The 24668-nt window shown below is 44.6% G+C and overlaps 1 protein-coding gene across 3 annotated transcripts in view; it reads left to right on the top strand.

Annotated features, from left to right (window-relative positions):
• The window catches only part of SEC16B (SEC16 homolog B, endoplasmic reticulum export factor), a 109981-nt gene that overhangs the window by 64628 nt on the left and 20685 nt on the right, over positions 1-24668 (top strand). For 2 of the 3 annotated variants that reach the window (XM_054524783.2, XM_063726358.1), the window contains 13 exons: positions 1668-1780; positions 2516-2636; positions 3403-3511; positions 5954-6098; positions 6746-6897; positions 7285-7346; positions 8720-8855; positions 9333-9563; positions 13307-13404; positions 15694-15775; positions 19766-19883; positions 21204-21315; positions 23059-23164. In XM_054524783.2, the coding sequence (XP_054380758.1) occupies positions 1668-1780; positions 2516-2636; positions 3403-3511; positions 5954-6098; positions 6746-6897; positions 7285-7346; positions 8720-8855; positions 9333-9563; positions 13307-13404; positions 15694-15775; positions 19766-19883; positions 21204-21315; positions 23059-23164 (1585 nt within the window). Of the gene's footprint in view, positions 1-1667; positions 1781-2515; positions 2637-3402; positions 3512-5953; positions 6099-6745; positions 6898-7284; positions 7347-8719; positions 8856-9332; positions 9568-13306; positions 13405-15693; positions 15776-19765; positions 19884-21203; positions 21316-23058; positions 23165-24668 lie in introns of all 3 variants that reach the window. The other variant, XM_063726359.1, reaches the window with a different exon arrangement.

The raw sequence follows: 24668 nt of genomic DNA on the forward strand, positions 1-24668 counted from the left end.
CTTGGAATGAATGCAACTCTCCTAAATGCATATGAATAGGTTGTTTTTTTCCTTCTTCCTTTTCCTTTCATTTTTCTCCCCCTTTTTTCTTTTTCCTTCTCTACCTTACTATGTGGCTTTAGCTAAATCCTGTCCTCTCCCAAATTTGTTTTTGATGACTAAAGATAGTATTTCTCTTCTGCTTATCCCCTAGTGGAGCTTCTTAAAGAAGCCATCACAAATGCCACTGGGTATGGGGGCTTGCGGGGGCAGTGTAGAGGGTAGAAAAAGTGGTGAAATTCAAGACAGCAGATGGAACCCTCTTGCTCTGGGATTGCAAAAGGTCGTGTATGTAGACTATGGAAAAGCTTTTCTTGGAGATCCCTATAAGGAGTTCCTCATTGTCATTGGACCACTCTGCCTTGGGATTAGCATGACACTACCAGCACCAAGAAGAGTCCTAGTGCCTACGACAGTACCCGGAATGGAACAGGCATACCAATAATCTATACTGAATGAATGGGAACTTAAAAAAAAATTGACTTTAGGGAAAGCAGATAGAAACCTGCAGGCTCCAAGTTTGGAAGGAAGAGATTGCAGTGAGGTCATTCTATCCAGGTTGGAGAATCTGGAATTCCTGCTTCCCTGGTCTGTAAGCACTGGACTTAATATTTCATGGAATGTTGGAAGCCGTCTATGTTCTACTTCAGCTTTTCCAGTTGGGGTGATATTGACCTGCTTACAGATTCAGGGTTGAAATTATGACAATTATTATAAAGAAATTTATCCCTAAGAAATACTAAAGAATTGCTAATTGGGCCAGGCTCCTGGATCACGCCTGTAATCCCAGCACTTTGGGAGGCCAAGGCAGGCGGATCATCTGAGGTTGGGAGTTCGAGACCAGCCTGGTCAACATGGTGAAACCTCGCCTCTACTAAAAATACAAAACAAAACAAAAAAATTAGCTGGGCGTGGTGGTGCACGCCTGTAATCCCAGCTACCTGGGTAGCTGAGATGGGAGAATCACTTGAACCTGGGAGATGGAGGTTGCAGTGAGCCGAGATCACGCCACTGCACTCCAGCCTGGGTGACAGAGTGAGACTCTGTCTCAAAAAAAAAAAAAAATTACTAATTGATAAAAACATTAATATTATGATGTTCCTCTCCCCAATCTTTTTGGATTGTTGAATTCTCAAAGAGAGGCATGTTCAGGACAGAGGCAATAAAAGCAATCAGACTTAAGATAGTCCAGTTTGACTTTTTAATCTCAATTCCATCTGGGATAAGCATGGAAATTACAGTGGTGTATTGGAGACCTAACACAGTCATCTCAGGAAGTGGTTTTCTCAGATAATATCAGGACAGAGTTTTCTAAGACAATATGTATGTATTTGGGGAGTGAGAGTTTTACTATAAAAGAGTTTTAAATAAAAAAGAGATTTTTAGAAAAAGAGTTTTAAGTAAAAAAAAATTTTACTATAAAAATTCTACTCTTGTTGTGCAACAAAGGCCTGACTCTTGCTCTGATTCTGTTTACAGGATCTAGAATTAACCATGGCTTTCAAGCAGATTCTAGGCTGGGGTCACAACTCTGTCCTCTGAACCTGTTTAGTCTGTCAAGTCCTCCATTGGTTTCTCTCTTTACTACCCTTGTCCTCAACTGACCAGTCTTCTTTGTGATATTTTAGGCCAGGTTATGAGAATTCATATCAGAGCTATCAGTCTCCCACAATGAGGGAGGAATATGCTTATGGAAGTTATTACTATCATGGACACCCACAGTGGCTGCAGGAAGAAAGAGGTATGGAAAAGTCTCCAAGAAGCCTCTGGGATTTGGGGATGGGGCAGCTGGTCTGAGAGGCAGGGGAGAGACCAAAGGAGCCATGTTCAGACCCTCACCTTGGGCATCCTTTCTTGGCCAGACGAGACCATAGCAGAAACACTCCTCCTAGATGTCCTGAGAAGAGATGTGAAGGAGTTGTTTTCCTTTGTATGCACAGGTGATGGTACTGTTACTAGCACTATGGGTAGTTTGCACTTCATCCACGTTTTTTCTCCTACTTTGCCTTATAGCCAAGATTATAGTCTTCGACTAAGTAAAAGTGAAGTCAGTTCTTAAGGACGTCTGCTGGGTTATAGTAAGAGTGTATCACTTCACCCTGAGGACAGCAGATATGCACCCAAAGGAGTGTTCTACCGTATGCTAATAGGTATAGGGTGTGTCTTATTGGCAGCGTCTGAACTGCTAGCAAAGATAAATCTGTTTCAACATTGAATACACACACACACACACACGCACACACCAATCCCCATCGTTGTGCGATTGTATAGATCCATGCTAATTAGTTCAGAAGCAACTGAGAGGCGTCCTATGGACTTTCATTATTAGCTCTCACCTATCTATTTTTTCAATTTGGAAAATACGTTTTTAGATCTACTGTGCTCCAGGAACTCCTCACAGCTCACTACTATCTTTCTAAGAACTTTCAGAAACAGGAAGTGACCTATCTTGATTTTGTTTTCTCTGAGGGTGCAGTGCCAAGGCAAAGGAGTCCTTATATCTGGCACGAAGATTACCGAGAGCAAAAGTACCTTGATGAACATCATTATGAAAACCAGCACAGTCCGTTTGGAACAAATAGTGAGACCCACTTCCAGTAAGTGTGAAAGGAGAGGCCAGTTTGACATGATGTTGTCAAACTCAGACTATGTCGGGCAAATCTTCTGGCGTCTGATGCTGGTCTCTCACCTCCAGAAGCCCGTGTACCTTTGTTGTAGCCACAGGGATAGGGGAGTATCCCAGGATGGGCCTGGCCAGCTGTTAATAGGACCCTGGGAAGGGAGATTCTTATCACTGAGAGTCTGTTCCCAAAGCTGGGTGAATCTGAGTCCTGTGAGGTTCCTTGAGGTCTGTTCTAAAAGAGGACTTTAATTCTGTGTTGGCCTTAGAATGGATATGTCCTAGTAAAAGTTCTCATGATTAGGTCATGAGAACTTACCTGGCACTGGGGTGCTTCTCCTCAGCCTACGCCTGAGCCCTGAGAATGGGCCATCTCCCTGTGGTAAGACAAGACAGGGAAGAGAGTTTTGCCCAAGCATCTGTTCTGGTGCTTGCAGCTGTGGAATTCACCAACCTAAACACTCTGATGTAAGTCATTCCAGAATGTCAGGCTGTAGAGACCAACCCTTCTCATCAGGGCCTGAGGCTACTTCCAGCCACTGAGCTGTGGAACTCAAGCACTCCTGTTTTTCTGGGATTAGTAGATTGAGGTGGTGAGTGGGAGGAAAATGCTTTCTCCTATGGCATCCAGGCTGTCATGGCACCTGCCCACGCTTTGGAGCAGGTCAGCTTCCGGCGGAGAGCGCCTCAGCCTTGCTGGCTTGCCCAGGACCCCGCTCACTGCTCCTGTCATTTTGCTGCAGATCTAACAGTAGGAACCCTTGTAAAGACAGCCCTGCTTCCAACTCTGGACAGGAGTGGCCCGGGGAGCTGTTTCCAGGGAGCCTGCTTGCTGAGGCCCAGAAAAATAAGGTAACCTAAAGTGGCGTGGGTGCTGGAGACTGTGGCCATGTGTCGCAGCTGACACTGTCAGCAGTGGCAGAACAGGGCCCTTGGGGATGGATGTCCAGTGGCCAGCCGTCTGGAGGACCCATTCCTCCCCTCTTGGCAGAACCTCCGCCCATGCCTTCCTTTTTTCCCTCCTTACTGCCTCAGTCTTAGGCATCCGAGGCCCTGAACTGAACTCCTTTGCATTTTTGTCAAATTGACAGGATCAAGAAATGTCACCTAGCTCACTCCAACATACTGGGAAATAGATGACGCTGTCATCAGGTGTTAGGTGTTAGGGACCCCAGGGGACTAGCAATTTGGTTTAACCCAGGAAGTGGGAAATTGCTAGAATCTTTGAATTCAGGTTTGAGAAGCAGGGCTTGAAACCTTTTCTAACTCTTCATTCATCCCTTTCCTCTAAAAATCTTATTGTATGCACCAGCTGGGCCACAAAATGGAGATCTTTTTTACAATAAACTTTTATTTTAGAATAATTTTAGATTTGTGGAAAATTTGCAAATATACTACAGAGATGGGTTCTTTTCTTTTGAGACAGAGTCTCATTCTGTTGCCCAGGCTGAAGTACAGTGGCACAATCTCAGCTCACTGCCATCTTCACCTCCTGGGTTCAAGCGAATCTCCTGCCTCAGCCTCCCGAGTAGCTAGGATTACAGGTGCCTGCCACCACGCCCAGCTAATTTTTGTATTTTTAGTAGAGACGGGGTTTCACCATGTTGGCCAGGCTGGTTTTGAACTCCTGATCTTGTGATCCATCTACCTCAGCCTCCCAAAGTGCTGGGATTACAGGCCTGAGCCACCACACTCAGCCAGAGACGGGGTCTTAATTTTGAAAGTCTTATATTAATCTTGTCTCACTTATTAGGTTTGTATGAGGTCAATTTCTTTTGTATACTTAGTGCTTAATAGAGTAGGGCACATATTATTATGACTAATAGTAACAATACAATGACAGCAGCCATATACATATGTGCAGCACCTTACACTGTACAAAGAGCTTTACTTTTATTTTATTTTATTTTATTTTATTTTATTTTTTTGAGACAGAGTCTCACTCTGTTGCCCAGGCTGGAGTGCTGTGGCACAATCTCGGCTCACTGCAACCTCTGCCTCCCTGGTTCAAGTGATCCTCCTGCCTCAGCCTCCCTAGTAGCCGGGACTACAGGTGTGCACCACCACACCCAGCTAATTTTTGTATTTTTTAGTAGAGACGGGGTTTCACCATGTTGGCCAGGCTGGTCTGGAAATCCTGACCTCAGGTGATCCTCCTGCGTCGGCCTCCCAAGGTGCTGGGATTACAGGTGGGAGCCACTGCGCTTGGCCCAAAGAGCTTTTGAATCATTATTTTACTTGTATGCACACAAGATGTAAATTCAATGAATTTCTTTCTTTATTTATTTAGAGACAGAGTGTTGCTCTGTCACCCAGGCTGGAGTGTAACAGCATGATCATAGCTCACTGCAGGCTTGAACTCCTGGGCTCAAGTGATTCTTCCACCTCAGCCTCCCAAGTAGCTGGGGCTATAGTTGTGCACCACCATGCCCAGCTAAATTTTTTTATGTTTTGTTTTTTTGTAGAGATGGGGTCTTGCTATGTTGCAATTTGGGGTCTCAAATTCCTGGGCTCAAGTGATCCTCCTGCTTTGGCCTCCCAAAGTGCTGGGATTACAGGTGAGAGCCATCATACCTGGCCCCATGAATTTCTTTACACCTGCATCCAAGGGGAAAGCACGGTACCTGGAGCTAATAGGTGCTCATTAAACAGTCAACGAGTGAGGGCCAGGCATGGTGGCTCACGCCTGTAATCCCAGCACTTTGGGAGGCTGAGGTGGGCAGATCATGATGTCAAGAGATCGAGACCATCCTGGCCAACATGGTGAAACCCCATCTCTACTAAAAATACAAAAATCACCTGGGTGTGGTGGCGCGCCTGTAGTCCCAGCTACTTGGGAGGCTGAGGCAGAAGAATCGCTTGAACCCAGGAGATGGAGGTTGCAGTGAGCCGAGATCATGCCATTGCACTCCAGCCTGGTGACAGAGTGAGACTCCGTCTCAAAAAAAAAAAATTGTTTATGAATGAATGCATGAATTGCTTGAAGTATATGGGGCAGATATGATTATATCACAGATGAAAGCACTGAGCTCAGAGAGCCTAAGTCATGTGTCCAGGGGCACAGCAGCTAAGACAAAGCTGAGATTTCCATTCAAGGGCCCCTGACCCCAAGGCCTGCACTCTTTCCATTGGGTCATAATATATCCTTTGGCAAATGCCTATCAACTAGATTATCTCTTTTTATCCTTTCAACACATCCACTTTCACCATATGTATTTTGTTTCTTTGAAGGAACGCTTGAGAAGACCAGCTCTCTGAAACTTCTTCCTATGTGTTTTTGTTTTTAACTTTCAGCCATCATTGGCTACTGAATCCAACCTTCTCCAGCAGCGTGAGTCTGGTCTCAGCTCCAGCAGCTACGAGCTCAGTCAGTACATCAGAGATGCCCCGGAGCGGGATGATCCCTCGGCTTCAGCAGCTTGGAGTTCAGTTCAGGCTGGTGGGTTCTAAAATGATCAGGAGAGTTGGTTGAATCTGATGTGGAAGGGCTGGGTGGCAAGTCTCTGGGAAAGTCAGCCTTACAATGAATCATTGTCCACCTCATTTGCTTATGTAGGTCTCCTGGGCAGAGAGGTCAACTTTGGTTCCAGTTTCTCTCTTTTTGCTTGTAATAGTAATTGCATCATAGCTGATTCCTGGAAGGGAACAGTGCCCCTATCCATTACCAGGTTGGGAAAGGAGGCACTCAGTGGTGCTTTTAAGAAAGGGAAGACCAGAGAGAATTAGGAAAAGCAAAAGCAAGATGCAAAGCGTCATTCCTTTGTCTGGATGTAGGAACTTTGTCGTGAGTATAGAGGCCATGAAAGCCAGAGACTCCTTGGCCTCTCAGCATCACTGAGAGTCTGGGCTGAGTGCATTATCATTTGGACTGAATCATCAAGCCCATGCATTGTATTCTGACACATTCTCAGAGGCTTAAATCTGACTGGAGCAGGGAACATGGGCTTCTTCTAATTACACAACCCACCCAGAATCTTATTTTGGTTCAGGCAGAATTTGGGCAGAAATACGTCTGTGGCATATTCCTAAACTAAAGAAAAGTGATGGAAGTAACGCTAACAATGTCCGTCTGTGTCTGTTGGTCAGAGGATGTCTCATCAGCTGGTCCCAAAGCACCCATGAAGTTCTACATCCCTCATGTTCCTGTGAGTTTCGGGCCAGGAGGTCAGCTGGTGCGTGTAGGTCCCAGCTTTCCCACTGACGGGCAAGCAGCCCTTGTTGAACTGCACAGCATGGAGGTAAAGAAGACCCAGTGTCCCTGGAACGCCGGCACACTGCTTACCCAACTACTCCTAACGTGCTTACCTTGCTTTCCTGTGCCTGAGTCGGGGCATCTCCAGGAATGGGATGCTCTTGTGGGAAAGTGGGCCATGTACCCCCTGGATTAGGAGGGTGCGGGAATGGGTGGGGCTTTTCTCTGAAAGAATTGATGCTAGAGTTATGTTTTTCCTGAGATGTCAATGTCTCATCTTTAGCAACAAGATTCACTTTTTTCTTTCTGCTTTCTCCACAAGGCCTTGAGCCACATCCTAGCCCCATGGCCCTGGGGTCTGATACTAGACTTGACTGAAAGGGGCCTAGGGTGGACACAGTCTTAAACACAAAATCTGATTGTTTTATTCCAGGTTATTCTTAATGATTCCGAAGAGCAAGAGGAGATGAGAAGTTTCTCAGGACCCTTGATTAGGTATAGTGCTGTAAGAGCTGCTGAGTAAGGGCTTTTGAAACCTAGAAAATCTTCCTGCCCAGATCAGCATTTTGGAGATTTGTTCTTGGTTTCCTTGGAAAAAAATATCTGTCCTTGTTGGAGTGGAATTCTCTGTGCTGCAAGATAGAACCAGATGTGGCCTGAGTCATTTTGACAAGCAATTCAATAGTTGAAGGACAGAAAGAAAAATTAGCATGACAGTTTAGAAATCTAAAACCAGTTCCATTATGCAGAGGCTGCATAGTAGGAAGCTTTAGTGTTCCGTGTGCTTGATAGATGTTAGTAGAAAAGTGGAGCATCGCCTGGGAAGTCACTGACAAGTGGATCATAGCAGAAACAATTCTTGTAACAGTGGCTTTTTCCTGGAGAGGTAAATAAGATCGGCAGTGTTCAAGTTACAGAACAGTGTGCAAGTGAGCCCTCTGCAGTACTGAACTAGGACTGCTTTTAAATGTCTAGTTGTATTTCTGATAAATGTAACTCAGGGCATCTTTGTTGAGGAGAGAGTCCTTGCTGGATTACAGCCCACGTGGGTCTCAGGCTCAGGCATCTTACTGACTAGGAATACCATGGTGGACAGGTCAGTTAGCCCTCTCTGAACCTTAGTTTTCCCCCTGAGAAATGGTATAACACCTGCTCTCCCTACCCGAGGCTTGTCTGTGAGTCTCAAGTCAGATTATGCACATGGAAGGTATCATCACTACTATATAAATGTATTCCTCATATGGCATTTGACAGTTCCCTCAAGTAAAAATGAGTGTTATCTCTGTTTCTTACACACAGGTATACAGATATGGGGCAAAAAAGCGAGTTGGGTATTCAAACACTGGGGTAGTAAGCCTAACTTGGCTTTGATGTTATTGGATAATCTTAAGCAAATCATAATGCCAATCATATCAAACACTTAATATATGCCACTCAGTTTTTTAATTCCTTTTTGTATGGAGGTAGGTTCTTTTACTGTCCCAATTTTAGGGGACAAAGCTGGGGCTCAGGGGAGGTAAGAAACTTGTCTAAACAGAGAAGTGGCAGAGGCAGATTTAGACGCAGGGTTGTCTGACTCCAAAGTCTACTTTTACTTGCTATCCTGTGCAGTGACTTCAGGTCTCTGAGCCTCCATTTCTTCATCTATAAAATGGAGGGGGTGCATGAGAGAATCTCTGAAATTTCTTCTTGTTCTATAAGAAAATAACTATCCTATAGCTGTAGACTCATTACCTTAGCTCTGGCTTGTCAGATTTCTATCTCAACCACAGCCCAGCCAGCACTTGCACACTTAGGAGGAGCCTGGGGTCCGAAACAGGGAAGTGTCTGTCTGCTCACTCTTTGCTCCCTAAATTTTTTCCATGTAGGGAAGATGTACATAAGGTGGATATTATGACATTTTGCCAGCAGAAAGCAGCTCAGAGCTGCAAATCTGAGACACTGGGGAGCAGAGACTCAGCTCTACTGTGGCAGCTCTTGGTTCTCCTTTGTCGCCAGAATGGGGTAAGTTCTGTTTTGGTGGGAGAGCAGGTGCAGGATGAAATTTAAGTCTTCATGGGATAGATAAGATTATGTTTATGACATGATTATGAAAAGCAATATTAAAGAAGCCACAAATTGCCCCAAGGGAAAAAATTGCTCAAATGTCAATGCCAGTTTGCCAACGCAGATCTTCCTTGATGATCTTCTTCCTTGGTCTGGGAATATTGTACAGTTTCTGGGTTATTGCACCAGCCAGTTAATATACCTGTGAAATTGTGAATGTTTCTGGTAAGCTTTATGGCTCCTGACAGGCAGAAAACAACCATGATAGTGATGCTGAAGTCTGAAATATAGCAGTCTAACAAAGGACTGCCTTATGTTTGCATAATTGGCTTCCTTGTGAAGAAGGCAGGCTCCCTGGTGCCTTCCTTCTCCAGCTAGGGTTGCCAGCCTGAGGACTCATAGGATTCTCCCCAGATGATCCTCTTTGCCTTACAGTCCATGGTGGGGTCTGACATCGCTGAGCTGCTAATGCAAGACTGCAAGAAGCTGGAGAAGTACAAGCGGCAGCCCCCTGTGGCCAACCTCATCAGCCTGACCGATGAGGACTGGCCAGTGCTGAGCTCTGGGACCCCGAACCTGCTCACAGGAGAGATCCCCCCCAGTGTGGAGACACCGGCGCAGATCGTGGAGAAGTTCACTAGACTGCTCTACTATGGAAGGAAGAAGGCAAGTATGACCTTCCCCCATACTTGTTTTGAAAAAGCAATCACCATCCCTCTCCACCACTCACCCCTGCTCAAATTATGTGAATAGTATATACCCATTTCAGGGAGGATGCAAGAAGTTCAGAAAGACACAACAAAGAAAATGAAAACACCCATAGTTCTACCACTAAAAGACAATGAACTATTAAATGAAATAAGCCAGATACAGAAAGACAAACTCACATGTTCTCACTTATTTGTGGGATCTAAAAATCAAAACAATTGAACTCATGGAGGTAGAGAGTAGAAGGATGGTTATCAGAGGCTGGGAAGGGCAGTAGGGGAGGGTGGAAGGGAGGTTGGGAGGGTTAATGGGTGCAAAAAAATAGAATGAATAAGACTTAGTATTTGATAGCACAACAGGGGAACTACAGTCAATAATAATTTAATTGTACATTTAAAAATAACTAAAAGAGTATAATTGGATTGTTTGTAACACAAAAGATAAAGCTTGAGGGGATGGATGCCCCATTTATCAGGATGTGATTATTATACATTGCATGCCTGTACCAAAATATCTCATATTTTTTACTCCATAAATATATATACCTACTATGTACTCATACAAATTAAAAATAAAAAAGATAATACCTGTTAACATTTTGATATATTTACTTCCAGCATTTTTCCATGCATATATATTAAAAAGAAAATAAAATTGCATATACAGTTGTTTATTTCTCTTTTTAAACTTAAGATGATATGGTAAAATACCCTCATGGCATTATATATGCCCCAATAGCACCGTTTAAAAAATAGTTATACAATATTCCATCATATTAATGTATCATATTTTATTTAGCTATTCTACTATTATGGAACATTTAGACTATTTACAATTTTGTCAGCCATTATAAATTATACCATTTACACATCTTGTTACGTAAGTCTTTGCCTGATCTTTTAAGTTTTTTAGGGCAGATTCCTAGAAGTGGAATTATTGGGTATATAAAGGGCATGCACTTTTAAAAGTTTCTTTATATATACACCAAATTAATTTCCAGGAAGTTTGTTTACAAATACTCCTGCTGCTATATTTAAAGCTTCCTATCAATATTGAATACAGATGCTCCTTGACTTACAATGTTTATATCCCAATAAACCCATCATTAAATATAAAATATCATAAGTTAAAAATGCATTTGATACACCTAACCCAACATCATAACTTAGCCTAGCCTACCTCAAATGTGCTCAGAATGTTTACCTTAACCGACAAAATCATCTAACCCAGAATCTGTTTTATAATAAGGTGCTAAATATCTCATATAATTTATTGAATATGCTACTGAAAGTGAAAAACAGAATGGTTGTATGGGCACTTGAAGTACAGTTTCTACCAAATGTGTATTGATTTCACACCATTGTAAAGTCAAAAACTCATAAAGCAGGGACTGTCTGTACTTTAAACAGATGAAGATTGATTTCTAGCTTAATTTTGAAGTTGAGATTATACTTTACAAAATTCATAAAAATTTAAGTATTTGGATAGATAATTAAAATCAATTTGAATCAATTTAATTCAAAAATTAAAATATAAAAAAGATATACTTGGGAAATGATGCTCCCACCCCCAGTCACCCAATTTTTCTCTCTGAAATAGCCAGAGAAATTTTATGCATATATTGTTATTTTCTCTTTTCTAAAAAATAGCATACTGTATACCATTTCTGTACCTTCCCTTTTTCATTTTACAAAATACCTCAGAAAACACTCTATATTAGAGTTGCCGAACTTTTTCTATAATTGGACAGATGTAAAAAATGTAAAATGTAAACATTTTACATTTTGCAGGCCATGGGGTCTCTATTACAACTACTCAGCTCTGCCTTTATAGTGTGAAAGCAGCCACAGAAAATATGTAAATGAATGGGTGTGGCCGTGTTTCAGTAAACTTCATTTATGGATATAGAAATTTGAGTTACCATATAATTATAATGCATAATGAAATTAAAAAAAATTTTTTCCAATCACTTAAAAAGGTAATAACTATTCTGAGGCTATGGCGGGTACCAAAATAGGCAGTGTACTGGATTTGGCCTTTAGGCCATATTTTGCTGACCTCTGCTCTATAGCCTATATAAATACCTTTCTCATTATTTCTTATGTTGGCGTAGTTTTCTACTGATAAATTATTAATTTAACTAAACCCCCTATAGCTTGACATTAAGAATACTTCCAATCTTTTGCAATTACAGTATTGCAATGAATAATCACTGTCATTTTGCCCAGTGTGAGAGAATATATGTAAGATAAATTTCTAGAGGCAGAAGTGTTGGGTCAAAGGATATGGTTTGTAATTTTGATAGATATTGACAAATGGCCTTTTAGAGGTTGTGCCAATCCACTCTACTAGCAATGCGAAAGAGTGCCTGTTTTCCTACATTCTCACCACAGTGTGTTTCAAACTCTTTGATAGGTGCCAATCTGAGAAGTGAAAAAATGCTGGGCATGGTGGCTCATGCCTGTAATCCCAGCACTTTGGGAGGCGGGCAGATCACTTGAGGCCAGGAATTTGAGACCAGCCTGGGTGACATGGAGAAACCCTGTCTCTACAAAAAATACAAAAATTAGCCAGGCATGATGGCATGGCCTGTAGTCCCAGCTACTTGGGAGGCTGAAGCATGAGAATCGCTTAAACCTGGGAAGTGGAGGTTGCAGTGAGCCGAGATCATGCCACTGCACTCCAACCTGGGCAACAGAGAGACACTGTCTCAAAAGAAAAAATTATCAGCTAATTTAAATTTTTTTGTAGATATGGGGTTTTGCTATGTTGCCAGGGCTGGTCTCAAACTCCTGGGCTCAAGTGATCCTCCCCTTCCACCTCCCAAAGTGTAGGGATTACAGGTGTGAGCCACTGCACCGGGCCCGCATTTCTCTTATTGAAATGAATACGTTCAATTCAATTCAATTCAAAATGAACTCAATGGAGTTGAATATTTTTTAATCTGTGAATTTTTTTGTCATCGATTTTCTGCATTTTTCTATTGAGTCTTTGATCCTCACTTACTGATTTGTTGGAGCTCTTTGTGTTTTTAGGGCTTTCTGTGCAAAATTGTAAGTTTCTGGGGGTCATATTTAGAAAGGCTTTTTCTACTTCAAAATTAATTTATAAAAATGAAGTACTTTTGTGATTCATTTTTACATTTAAATATTTAATTTCTTGTTTTTGTATATGATGCTATCTTTTATTTTTTTAATTGACAAAAATTGTATATATTTGTGGTATACGACATGATATATATGTATATATACACACACACTGTGGAATGGCTAAATGGAGCTAGTTAGCATATGCATTACCTCACATATTTATCATGTTTTTTTCTAATGAGAATACTTAAAATCTCCTCTCTTAGTGATTTTCAAGTGTACTATACATTGGTATTTACTGTAGTCGTGACGTTCAAGTGCTACGAAACTTTTGCTAAAGAGATGAGGCTAACTGGCAACCACGTCTGACGGGAAGCTGATGGAATAGCACAGTGGATTTTGATAAAGTGAAGGCTGGTGAAGGTGACATCCTACAGAAAAATACTGTGCTAGCTACAGTCTACTTCCTGGCTGTTCACATTCTTATATGAGGCTCTAAGAGTTTTCTGGAAGCCCAGCCTCCGCTGCTCAGGATGCAGCAGCGCCTAAGCACAGGAACTTGTGAGTGGAAGGTGGGAAAGGCACTCTTGAATGTGATGTTTTGGTTTTCAGGAAGCCTTGGAGTGGGCCATGAAGAACCACTTGTGGGGCCATGCTTTGTTCCTGTCCAGCAAGATGGACCCACGGACCCACAGCTGGGTCATGAGTAGGTGAGTCGGGACTTAACAAAAGAGGCCAGTGGGGCAGAGAGGCCTCTTCACCAAAGGTGGAGGATGAGCATGTGGAGAAATGCCAGACGCGCTAAGGAGCCTCACACTCCAGGGATCTTTCCGTGTTCTCTTTTCTGAGCTGGACATAGCATTTCTCTGTTTTAGACACATACATTCTTTCTACCTGCTAAATTGAGTAAAAAATTTTAGTAAAATTGCCCAGGGTGAGAGTTTCCAAAAATTAAGTAGGTTTTTACATTGCAGTAGCCTTCTCTCTTTGGGAGGGGCTGTTCCAGCTAGTTCTGGTAATGAGGGGTAGGTGATCACTTCCTTAGAGCCTTGGGACTGAGCGTCTTTGATGTAAGCAGTTGTCTACTGCTTATTCTTGTGATGAGGTTCTGGATACTGAGAGTAGGGTGGAGGTGTGGGGTAGCAGGGTCGTGAGCTGTGGTAGGAAAAGGAGTTTTAGCACTGGCAGTGAGATCCAGAAGTCTGCATTGGCGGCAGTGGGAGGTGTTGAGACTGAAGGGATGTGCTTAGTCAGAAATGACGCCAGCACACTGTGATCTGGGTGCCAGCGTGGACCAGGAAAAATGCCCAAACGAGGATGAGCTAGGGATGGAAGCAAGGATCCATAGCCAGGAGTTTGGAATAAGGAGATGAAACAGAGTGAAAGAGAGCCAGGATCAAATGGAGGTGGCAGGTATAGGGGTGCTGGATGGAGAAGGGTTTCTGAATAAGTCCTTCAGGCTCCACCTAGCATCCATGGGTCGGCAGGGACAAATGTGGTGGGGGGGTGGTGAGGGACCCTCCTTTAAGGGGCAGACTTGGGTCAGACAGCAAGAAAGATGCTACCTCAAAGTGTTTAGCTTCTAGTGCTGGTTAAAGCTGTGAAGCTATCCTCTCAGCTGAACTTATATTTGAATTGGCCATTAATCCTGTTGAGTACAGGTTGAATTAGAAGATGACACTTCCGCCGGGTGTGGTGGCTCATGCTTGTAATGCCAGCATTTTGGGTGGCCGAGGTAGGTGGATCACCTGAGGTTGAGAGTCCAAGACCAGCTTGGCCAACATGGTGAAACCCCATCTCTACTAAAAATACAAATATTAGCCGGGCGTGGTGGCTGGCACCGGTAATCCCAGAAACCCTGGAAGCTGAGGCAGGAGAATTGCTTGAACCTGGGAGGTGGAGGTTGCAGTGAGCAGAGATCACATCGTTGCACTCCAGCCTGGGCGACAAGAGCAAAACTCTGTCTCAAAAAAAAAAAAAAAAAAAAAAAAGACACTTCCATGTTAAGTTCAGTCCGGGGGCCTAATGGCTGCACCACCGGTGGGCCCATTCTGGATGATGGCCTCAGTTGAGTTTCATGACGACTCCACCCGTCAGTCTTCCTGGAGACTGGTGACACCACGGTGCACCTCATTATCCTCTCAGACTGGAATGATGAGGAACACAGAAGTTGTGTTGTGATACGTGCTCGGAGCTCCTGTGGCAAGGGTGCTGTTAAATAAAGGACGGTGTTCTGAGGATGATTTTCCTTCGGGCTTTGAAAATGAACATCCCACAGCCCCACATTGTAGCATACATCTCTGCTACAGATTTTTGCCTTGGGCCATTGATTTTTGATGGAGCCCAGTGAATTGTGAAAAATACCTCTCACTGAGTAAGCTTAAATCTCAAATCAGCTGTAGAGCTTATTATATCCTTGTTAAGCATATCCCATGGTTTGTCATCAGCAGGATCATTACTGGCCCCTGTTCCACGCCTCTTTGGTTACTGAAAATGGCTATTTAGCGCTTGTGAGCAAAAGCACTACAGACCCAGGCTCTTGATGAGCCAGAAAAACAGCACTGAGTGCTGTGGGCTTGGCGTGGAGGAGGGCTGCAGGGAGTGGGAGATCGGGATGGCTGAGAAGGGGGGTGCCCATGGAGAAGAGCTTCTAGATAAACTGCTGTGGCTCTCCAGGGGACTTTTGAGATGTCAGTGGGTCATCTCAGTGATGGAAGAAGGCCCACAGAAATGGTTATTCCAGAGTTAGGCCATCAAGACCAAGGTGCAGAAAATACCCCCAACAATGAGATCTAGCTGGGGTGTGCCGTAGATTGAGGATCCTGCCATCTCTCCCCAAAGGAGGCTGTGACAGAGGCACAGCAGAAAGCAAAGAGATGCTCATGTTCCTAAGGAAGCTGCCAAAATCTAATAGAATTATGCAAGGCCCTGAGCCTTGTGGGCAATGGGTAAAGAGGTTCCCTGGGCGTGGTCCTCACTGACTATCCTTCTCTCTGCAGCTTCACCAGCACGCTGGCGCTCAATGACCCACTGCAGACCCTCTTCCAGCTCATGTCGGGGAGGATTCCACAGGCAGCCACGGTACCCCTGTGACAGGATTCCTTTATCACCCAGGCATCCCAAGGGCTTGAGGGGGTGGGGACTGCTCGGGAGTGCACGGATGGCTTTCAGGAGCAAAAGTGATGATAATATTAATGGTCTGTTAATCACCATGTGCCGGGCCCTGTGCTAAGTGCTTTGATGCATATTATTTGGTTTAATGCATAGAGGTAGGAAACATTCTTTCTGCTTTGCAGATGTGGAAACTGAGCTCCAAAGGTGTAAGATGACCAAAGATCAGAGATAGTGAGTAGTGGGGTCAGGATCTGTCCGGGTCTGTCTGACTCTGAAGACCTCAGCCTTCCCAAAATGTCAAAGTTGCCTGCTCTGCTGTGAATGGCAAGAGGACCTGTGCCTGTTCTGCAGGCTTCCCCTGGCAGGGCTGCCCTTCTTTTCTCTGGAGGAATGTTTCCCACCACTGCACACTGGCACTTCAAAGCTGGACATACTCGATTTCAATCTTCTAGAGTTGATGTGGCTGAGAGTCTGAGGCTAGCTTGATAGTTTTCCCATTATAGGAGACTTGATCTTTTGGCCCCAAAGTATTCCTTCCTTACCTTTGATGTCCAGTCACTTTACTAGATTATGCTCTGGTGTTGACTGTCTGGATCAATTTTTTTCCTTGAGGTATATATAGCATGCCCTTTTAATATGTACATTCATATGTTAGAGTTCAGGAATATTTTCTTGGATTATATCCTTCAATATTTGTTTTGTTCCCATTATTTTGGTTTCCTTTTCAGGAATTCCATGTACAAATATTTCATATATATACACATATGAATTATACCTATAATTTTCTCTTTAATAATTTTTTATTCTCTTTTTTCCTCTCTTGCCCTCCTTTCCTTCCTTCCTTCCTTCCTTCCTCCCTTACATCCTCCCTCCCTCCCTTCCTCTCCTCCCTCCCCTCCCCTCTGTCCCTCCCTCCCTCCCTCCCTTCCTTCCTTCCTTCCTTCCTTCTTTCCTTCCCTCCTTCCCTCCCTCCCTCCTTTACATCCTTTTCTTCCTTCCTTCCTTCCTTCCTCCTTCCTTCCTTCCCTCCTTTCTTTTTTTCCTTCCTCTGTCCTTTACTGTGTTTTCACTGGTGTCTCTTGCTTTTGTGCTCTTTTGTTTCTGTCTTTATTTCTTCAATTTCCCCCTACTTTTTTCCTGAGCTCTGCACATTACATTCATCTCCTGTTATCCACCATCTATTTCCTGAGCTCTAATAACTCAGATTATGCTCTTGCCTCATAGATGCAATTGTTTCATTATTTTACTTAAATTCATGACAAAATGTTTGGTGACAATTTTTCATTTGTTTTGTGGTAACATTTTTGTAGTGAATGTTCTCTCTCCCGTCTATTTTTCATGTTACCCTCCTCCTTCTGTCTTAGGGTGTATTTGTATACATTCTGTGCTTGTTTTCTCATATTATATAACTTTAAAGGAGTTGACTCTTTCCTGGATTTTTATTTCCAGTTATTTATATTAGGTTTGTGCAGAGGATGGGCCAGGCCATATTCCAGGCCATCTGGCATTTTCTGCAGGACCCAGTTTTCCATGTGAGCCTGACTTGCCTTTGCTGCTCTCCAGCCAGTGGGGAGAGCTGTGAGGTCCTCTCCCTCGTGTCCTCTTGGCTTCCCGGGACATGGAGGCACCTCTGTCCAATCTCCATTACTTTTGGTAGCCTTTTCTCGTATCTTGAGGCTTGGGTTTTTGGTGAACACTAGTTTAAATAAAAATCGACCTCACACTTTTCATTTTTTTTTTATCCTTCTTATGGCTTGTGGCTAATTCCAAGAAAAGAGAAATGTTTTTCATGCCCCATCATCAAATCAGTTGGCTATTTTGTAGCACAGAGTGTGCCTCACAATTCAGTGGAATGGCCTGTGCTCCACAACGGAATTGCATTATGTCACGAAGCACTAAATGCAGGAAATGATACAATTAGCTATTGTTCATTTTTTTTTTTTGGTAATAGTAGAGTTAGCTAAATTTCCCCTATTTTTAGATGAGAAAACGGAGGAGCCAGAGGTCATGTGCCAATGCAGTATTTGATCTTAGGGAGTTTCCCAGCACTTTAGCATCTACTAAAAGGCTGGACTTCAGTTCCATGTGATGAATGGGGTGGTGGAAAAGCATGGCAACAGGACAACACAGACGTGGGTTTCACACAAGTTTAACCTGGACTCTATGTACATCTTTCTGCCAGGGGAACTTGGCTTTGTGTCTTAATCTCACAGAGCCTCAGTTTTTAATCTTTATGGGGATTTTGGTGCCTAACCAGTAGAGTTATTGTGAAAATTAAGGGAGAGAGAACATCTGAACATATCAACCATCATGCTTGGCCCATTTTCGTTAATTAATAAATGTTGGTGCTTTCTCTCTCTCTCTCTCTCTCTCTCTCTCTCTGTCTCTCCTGTGTCCCCTCCACCTCTCCACTGATCTGATTTATGGTGATCTTTTTCAAATCACCAGTGAGGAGACAGAATAATGACCTCTAGGTTTTTCTTTGTGTGTGTGTGTGTGTGTGTGTGTGTGTGTGTTTAGCAAGGGATTTCCTTCTCTTCTGCTGGTTTCTATAGATCCAGCAAGAAGCAGTTTGGCTTACATGTTAAAATGCAGGTCATAATAGGACTTAGCACATGTGATTGTTGGTAGGAGAAATGCTTAGCACAGGATATGGTTCATGGTTCCATGTGACACATGAGAACTGCTGTTATTACGATTTATCATCACCATTATTGTTATCATCCTCTTCACACTGCATTGACCAGATCAACAAGGACTGGGTATAAAATGGAGTTGAATAAAGCATCTTTTATTCCCTGGGATAATTACAAAGACCAAGTAATTATGAATGGTTTTAACCTCCAGATCTTAGTTATTATTGCCAATCTCCTGCCCTACCTATCTATATAACAAGTTGGAAGGTAGGCGGCTGTGCAAATCACCTCTTTCCTCTGCTGAGCTTCCAACTGTGTGTGTGTGTGTGTGTATTTATACCTACATGTAGTTGATTAAGTGCAAACCAAATGTGAAGCACCATGCGATGTGCTTTACACAACTATCTTATTTTATTATCAACAATAACCTGTTAGGTAGAAATTATGATCTCCATTTTAGGGATGAGAAAACAAAGGTTCACAGACATTAAGAAACTTGCTCAAGGTAAGTAAGCTAGTAAGATGCAGGACTCGAGTTGGGGCCTGTGTTGTTTCCATGACATTATATTATTTCTTTATTGATATTTTCTGCCTTGAAATTCTCCTTTATTTAGTAGGACAGCCTTAGGGGGAGATGGTAGGGAAAACACCATTTATGCGGGGCTTTGTACATTTCCACCACGCTGCTTACTCTCTTTTGCCCCCTGGTGGAATTCTGCTGCCTCTGCCTCGTCCTAGCTGGGCCACTTGGCTTGATTTTCTTATTCTTAAAGTGGCAGTAGGAACTAGACTTCATAGGGTTGCTGTGAAGATTAAATAAGAGGATGTGTGTGAATGGGCTTTGTAAAGCCAGAAAACATAGGCGTTTGGTAAGACATTAAGCAGGCCCGTGTTCCCCCGACTTCTGTGACAGGCTGTGGCCTCTTCTACTCATGAGCCAAGGAGGTTTGATCTTCCTTCTCCCACTGAAGCCTCAGGGTTTTTCTGAGTTTTGTCTCTAGATATTTGGGGGTCAGGCACTGGGGAGAAATGTGAAAAATAGTAAGTGAGCAATGTCATTTTATTTATCCATTTTCCAATATCCCTGTGAACGTATGTATGTATGTATGCATGTACACATATCTGTCTATCTGTGTCCTTCTGACAGTTTTACTTTTTTAAAGATGAGAACTCTAAATCAATGAATGGCAGCATTGCAGGTGGTAGAGTGGGCATTCTCTGACCACTTCTGAACCAGGAAATAGACAACAGCCTTCTTTATGTACATCTGGCCATTCTTAAATGACTGTACATTTAAGTTATTTTTTCTGGTGCTTTTCAGTGTTGTGGAGAAAAGCAGTGGGGAGACTGGAGGCCTCACTTGGCTGTGATTCTGTCGAATCAGGCTGGGGACCCAGAGCTGTATCAGCGTGCGATTGTTGCCATCGGGGACACCCTGGGTAAGTGACACCAGCATTGCCCCTCCCCTCCCCTCCCTGTCCCTCCCCTCCGCTCCCCTCCCTGTCCCTCCCCTCATCTCCCCTCCCTGTCCCTCCACTCACCTCCCCTCCCTGTCCCTCCCCTCATCTCCCCTCCCTGTCCCTCCACTCACCTCCCCTCCCCGTCCAGGTCAGCTTTAAACATCCTGCCCTTAGATTCCCAGATTCTAGGTAGGGCCAGAGTCTATGCCCTAGGCTTTTCCTGGACCCAGGAGCCTCCATGTTTTGGGGAAAGAAACTCCAGGGAAACACGTGTCCTTCTTGCCTCTCTGTTTCACAGAATTTCTGCTGTGAGTGAATGCAGGCCAGGCCCCTGAGACTTGGTGTTCTGCTGCTGTAGGAGTCTCCTCTCCGCAGCTGATTTTCTAGCCCTGGGTCAGATTCCCCTGTGGATGGAGTTAACGCATAGGACACCTTGCCTCCTGTTGCTGTAAATTTCTCAGTGACCCAGTTCAATCAGATAGGAAATTCTGTTTTTCCTGAACCACTCTGGGTTAACCCTGTAGTCTTTCTTGCTATCATCTCTTGGTGAATGTGGCCTTATAAACACTTAGGGGCTATTGAGTGTTCCAGATCAGTGGTTCTCAAATTTAGCCAAGAAGCAGAGCATCTAGAAATCATGGTGCTCCCATGGGGCTTTTTAAAATATTGCTCTGTTAAACTTTAACAGCTATGGGTAAGGTTGTGCCAAGTCAGATGGAGGCCATGCGGCACCCTGAGTGGAAGGGAACTAATGTTTGTTGAGCCCTTCTTGGGGGCCAGGCACTGTGCTAGGTATTGTATCTAGTTGAATTAACTCAATTTTGAGGCAGTGGAAAACGTATGGGAGAACATTTCAAAACATGTTGGTAATTAATGTGATTTTTATGTTTGACTTTAGCAGGGAAAGCAATGGTGCCTCAGGAAGCCTAGTTTAAGAACAGCCACTCCCAGTAGTCTCCTTCTTTGCTCAGGTGCAGGCATTTCAAACTCATTTTTCACCCTGAGGAAAGACTAAAATGTTTAGGGAATTCCTCGTAAAAAATCCTTTAGGGAGAAGGTGAAATCGTGCCTTATTCTGGCTGAAGAGAAATGTAACGTCTGAGGCCAAATGGGCTGGTGGGAGGAGTGGGGTTTAGGGGTCTGTGACTCATGCTATGAAAGGCTCATTCATTTAGTCCCATGTGGCTTCTCCCCTCTGACCCCCGAGGCCACTCTTCCATCTGTCTCTTATCCCACCGAGATGATGGCTCCTCACACGGGTGTGCTCCGTGACTGGGTCTTGTTCTCTTCCTCCCGCAGCTGGGAAGGGGCTTGTGGAGGCAGCCCACTTCTGCTACCTCATGGCTCACGTGCCCTTTGGCTACTACCCCGTGAAGACAGACCATCTGGTCTTGCTGGGCAGCAGCCACAGGTATGTGACCTGGGAGAAAGGAAACAGTAAGGACATTTTCCAAGGGATTGTTTTAGCCCTTGTTGGATTTTATGGATCCATTTTTCATTTTCTCATGTGAATTTCAGCTACCGCGGGCTCCCTTATCTGGGATTGTTATCTATGCAGGTCTGTGCAAGTAGATGCCCCGGGGGCCCCACATTACAGCATCAGCAGGGGGCCTCAGGCCCCAGGTCCTGCTCTGCAAAGAGGTGGGCTGATGCCTTTGTGTGGTATTGTGCCCTTTGGCCACTGGGTGGCACCCTGGCTCCACAAGCTAACTTTGTTCCTTTTAAAAAAAACGTTTTACGTGTGGAGACTTGTGGGTCCCTGTTAGGCAGCCCTGGGCCTGTTCTGAGAGCCCACCCAGGCAAAACTGGAAAATGGAAGAAGTTTATGTTTAGTCCCTCTTTGGGGCCCTAGCATCCCTACAATGACTTGGTGCACAAGCTACTTAGAGTCCCACTGGTGACATTCTCTGTTGGCCATAGCATTAGGCTTTTCCCGCAGGAGGCCCTCGGTCAGCTCTCAGTGAATGAATGCATGGACAGAATGATTTGCTCCCTAGAGGCCCCCCCTGTTCTGTATCTCTCTATCCCCCTCACCATACGAGTTAAGAGTCACTAAGCTCTTATGTTGTGCCGGGCATTTTCTTTGCACTATTTCCTTTAATTGTTACACATTTATCCTATGAAGAAGTGAAGTGAAGCAAAAATTTTAATCGTCACTTATGGAGGAGGGAAACCGAGGCACAGGGAGATGAAATAACTTGTCTCAGATGGTACAGCGAGGGTGTGGGTGAGTTGGACGCGGAATCCAGGCAGCCAGACTGCAAAGCCCTTTTAACTGTTGTACCGCACTGCCTACCACTGAGGCAATGTACCCAGCTCATTGCCTGTTCCTTCCAGGTACCTGGTCTCTGATAGCACATGGCTAGCTTGTCAAAGAATCCCTTCTGTGCCAAATGTACAATAAGTGTGTATGGGCTAATATGTCTCCCCTCCTATGTTTATGTTGAATGAGGAAATTCCTGGAAATAAAGTCCTACCCCTAGGAATAATCTGGTGATTGTGATTTTTAAACACCATGGCAAGTTGTTGATGGGAGAAATTTTGGGTCACATGAGACTCTTGTGCCCACCACCTGCCCCGACCAGATCACATTCACTCAGTCCCCATCCTCGCTGGTGGAATGAACATCCAATGTACAGAGCCGTGTTTGATTTCTGGCTCAGCAGTCCTCGCCTGCTCTGCCATGCCTTTTGGTCTCAGTGCTCCTGGAGTCTTACATGGCTCCCCTCTTTTGTGCGAGTTTGCTCAAACTAGTGGTGCCCTTCACAGGTACATGACAGGCTTTATGGGCATGGGGGCCAGCTCTCTGTGTGTTTAAGAGTAGGGCCCAGTGTCCTTCGAGGTAGCCTGCCTTGAGTTACCCTTCAGCAAGAAGGCAGGTGACCCCCCTTTTCTGCAGCCTCCGCCTCCCAGCGCCTCTGGTGCAGAGTTCTGTTTTGTTCCTTCCTCAGCCTCAAGGAGGGAGAGGGAGAGGAGGTGAAACACTCACGCTGGGAGCCCAGAGTCTCCTTCTTCTCTTGAAGCCGCCGCAGGGATCAGCCCAGGATGGAAACTCCCCCATGAAAGGCTGCAGCTGGTGTTTGGAGAGCCACTAGGATTTAACTCCCGCGTCCCCCACACTTCAATCTCTTTTATTGTTATTCCCTGGTTTTAGTCAAGAGTTTTTGAAATTTGCAACAACTGAGGCAATCCAGAGGACGGAAATCTTCGAGTACTGTCAGATGCTGGGCCGCCCCAAATCCTTCATCCCTTCTTTCCAGGTAACTGAGCCCAGATGAGGCCGCCACCGTCACTGTCAGGCAGCTGCAGGCAGCTGTATTTGCAGCTTTGCTTTTTGGCACTTAGTACCTGGGGCTAAGTTATCTACTGAACTTTTCCTCATTAGCTTAAGCGTGGGAGGGTGTAGGATTTCTTTTTATGTCCCCTAAAGGTCTGTGTTTTATAATATGAAGGCAAAACCTTGCAGAGGCCTCTCTGCTGGAGGCTCCTGCCTCACTGCTGATGTTTGAACGTCCTGCCTGCCGCCTCGGCCCATGCCTCACTCCTGCTGTCAGCTCCTTCTCCCCATCTCTCCAGACAGCTCTCCTTTCTTCTGAGCCTCCGCAGCTGTCCTGTGGGAGGGAGTGGGAGCGGAGGCCCAGCCCAGTCTCTGGTCACCCTCCCTCTGCTCCGCGCTCCTTCTCGGGCCTCTTTTGAACTCCTCTGTCCTCTACCTCCGCCCTCACCCTTCTTCGTCCCTCTCAGAGCATCAGCTGTGTGGGTGGTGTCCATACTGTGGTTTCAGCCCTCTCTTCTCAACGTTTCTACATGATGCTGTTGTCACCTTACATTCGTAAAGACCAGTGCTGACATCGTGTCCTCCTCTGTCTAAATCCTCTGTGAGCTCTGACGTCCAGCACCATCCCTTCCTCCATGCAGGCTACCTGGGCCACACCTACGAGTATGACTGAGATGGCAGCCTTCAGTGGTCTCAGCTGTAAAATGGGATGAGAGTGGTGCCTTGTAATGGAGCTGGCATGAAATCGAGTTAGTTTCTTTAATGCTCGAGAACAGCGCCTGGCACACAGCAACTGCTTTCAGCGTTGAAGTCATGGCAGGCACAGTGTGGTTCCCACAGCTGAATCCAGGGCCCCCCACTGACACTGAGCTCACTCTGCCTTGTGTTTTCTTGCCTTTCATGCACAGGTACCTTATCTTCCTACCTTAGTTATCTTCTTTAGGTAGAGACATTTTCCAGCGATTCCTTGTTTCTCCTTCAGTGCTTGGTGTCGAGGGTACATGCAGCAGCAGCAACAACAACAATTGCAACAATATGCACACACAACACAAAGCCTTGAAAGTGAATTACTGTGTCATAGAGAAATGGCCCAATTAGCATCTTCTCTTCTTTTTCTTTAAGTTCCAGGATACATGTGCAGAATGTGCAGGTTTGTTACATAGGTATACATATGCCATGGTGGTTTGCTGCACCTATCAACCTATCACCTAGGTTTTAAGCCCCGCATGCATTAGGCATTTGTCCTATAGCATCTTCTCTTTTTTAAGGGCTTTGCTAAAGACTCACCTTTTCCAGCAAAACCTTGACCCATGAGCTCCTCTTTGCAGTTCCTTGACCGGCTCTTTGGTCTCTTTTTCTTTCCCTCCTTTATTCATCCCACCTGTCAGTTATTTTGGTGCTGCTTGGGGCTGACAGTAATGAGATTAGCTTCTGCGTGCCCAGCATTGTGGCATTACACTTCTTGTGTATTGTTTAGAATCCTGTGA

Source organism: Pongo abelii, chromosome 1, assembly GCF_028885655.2.
Source record: "Pongo abelii isolate AG06213 chromosome 1, NHGRI_mPonAbe1-v2.0_pri, whole genome shotgun sequence".
Taxonomy (NCBI): Eukaryota; Metazoa; Chordata; class Mammalia; order Primates; family Hominidae; genus Pongo; species Pongo abelii.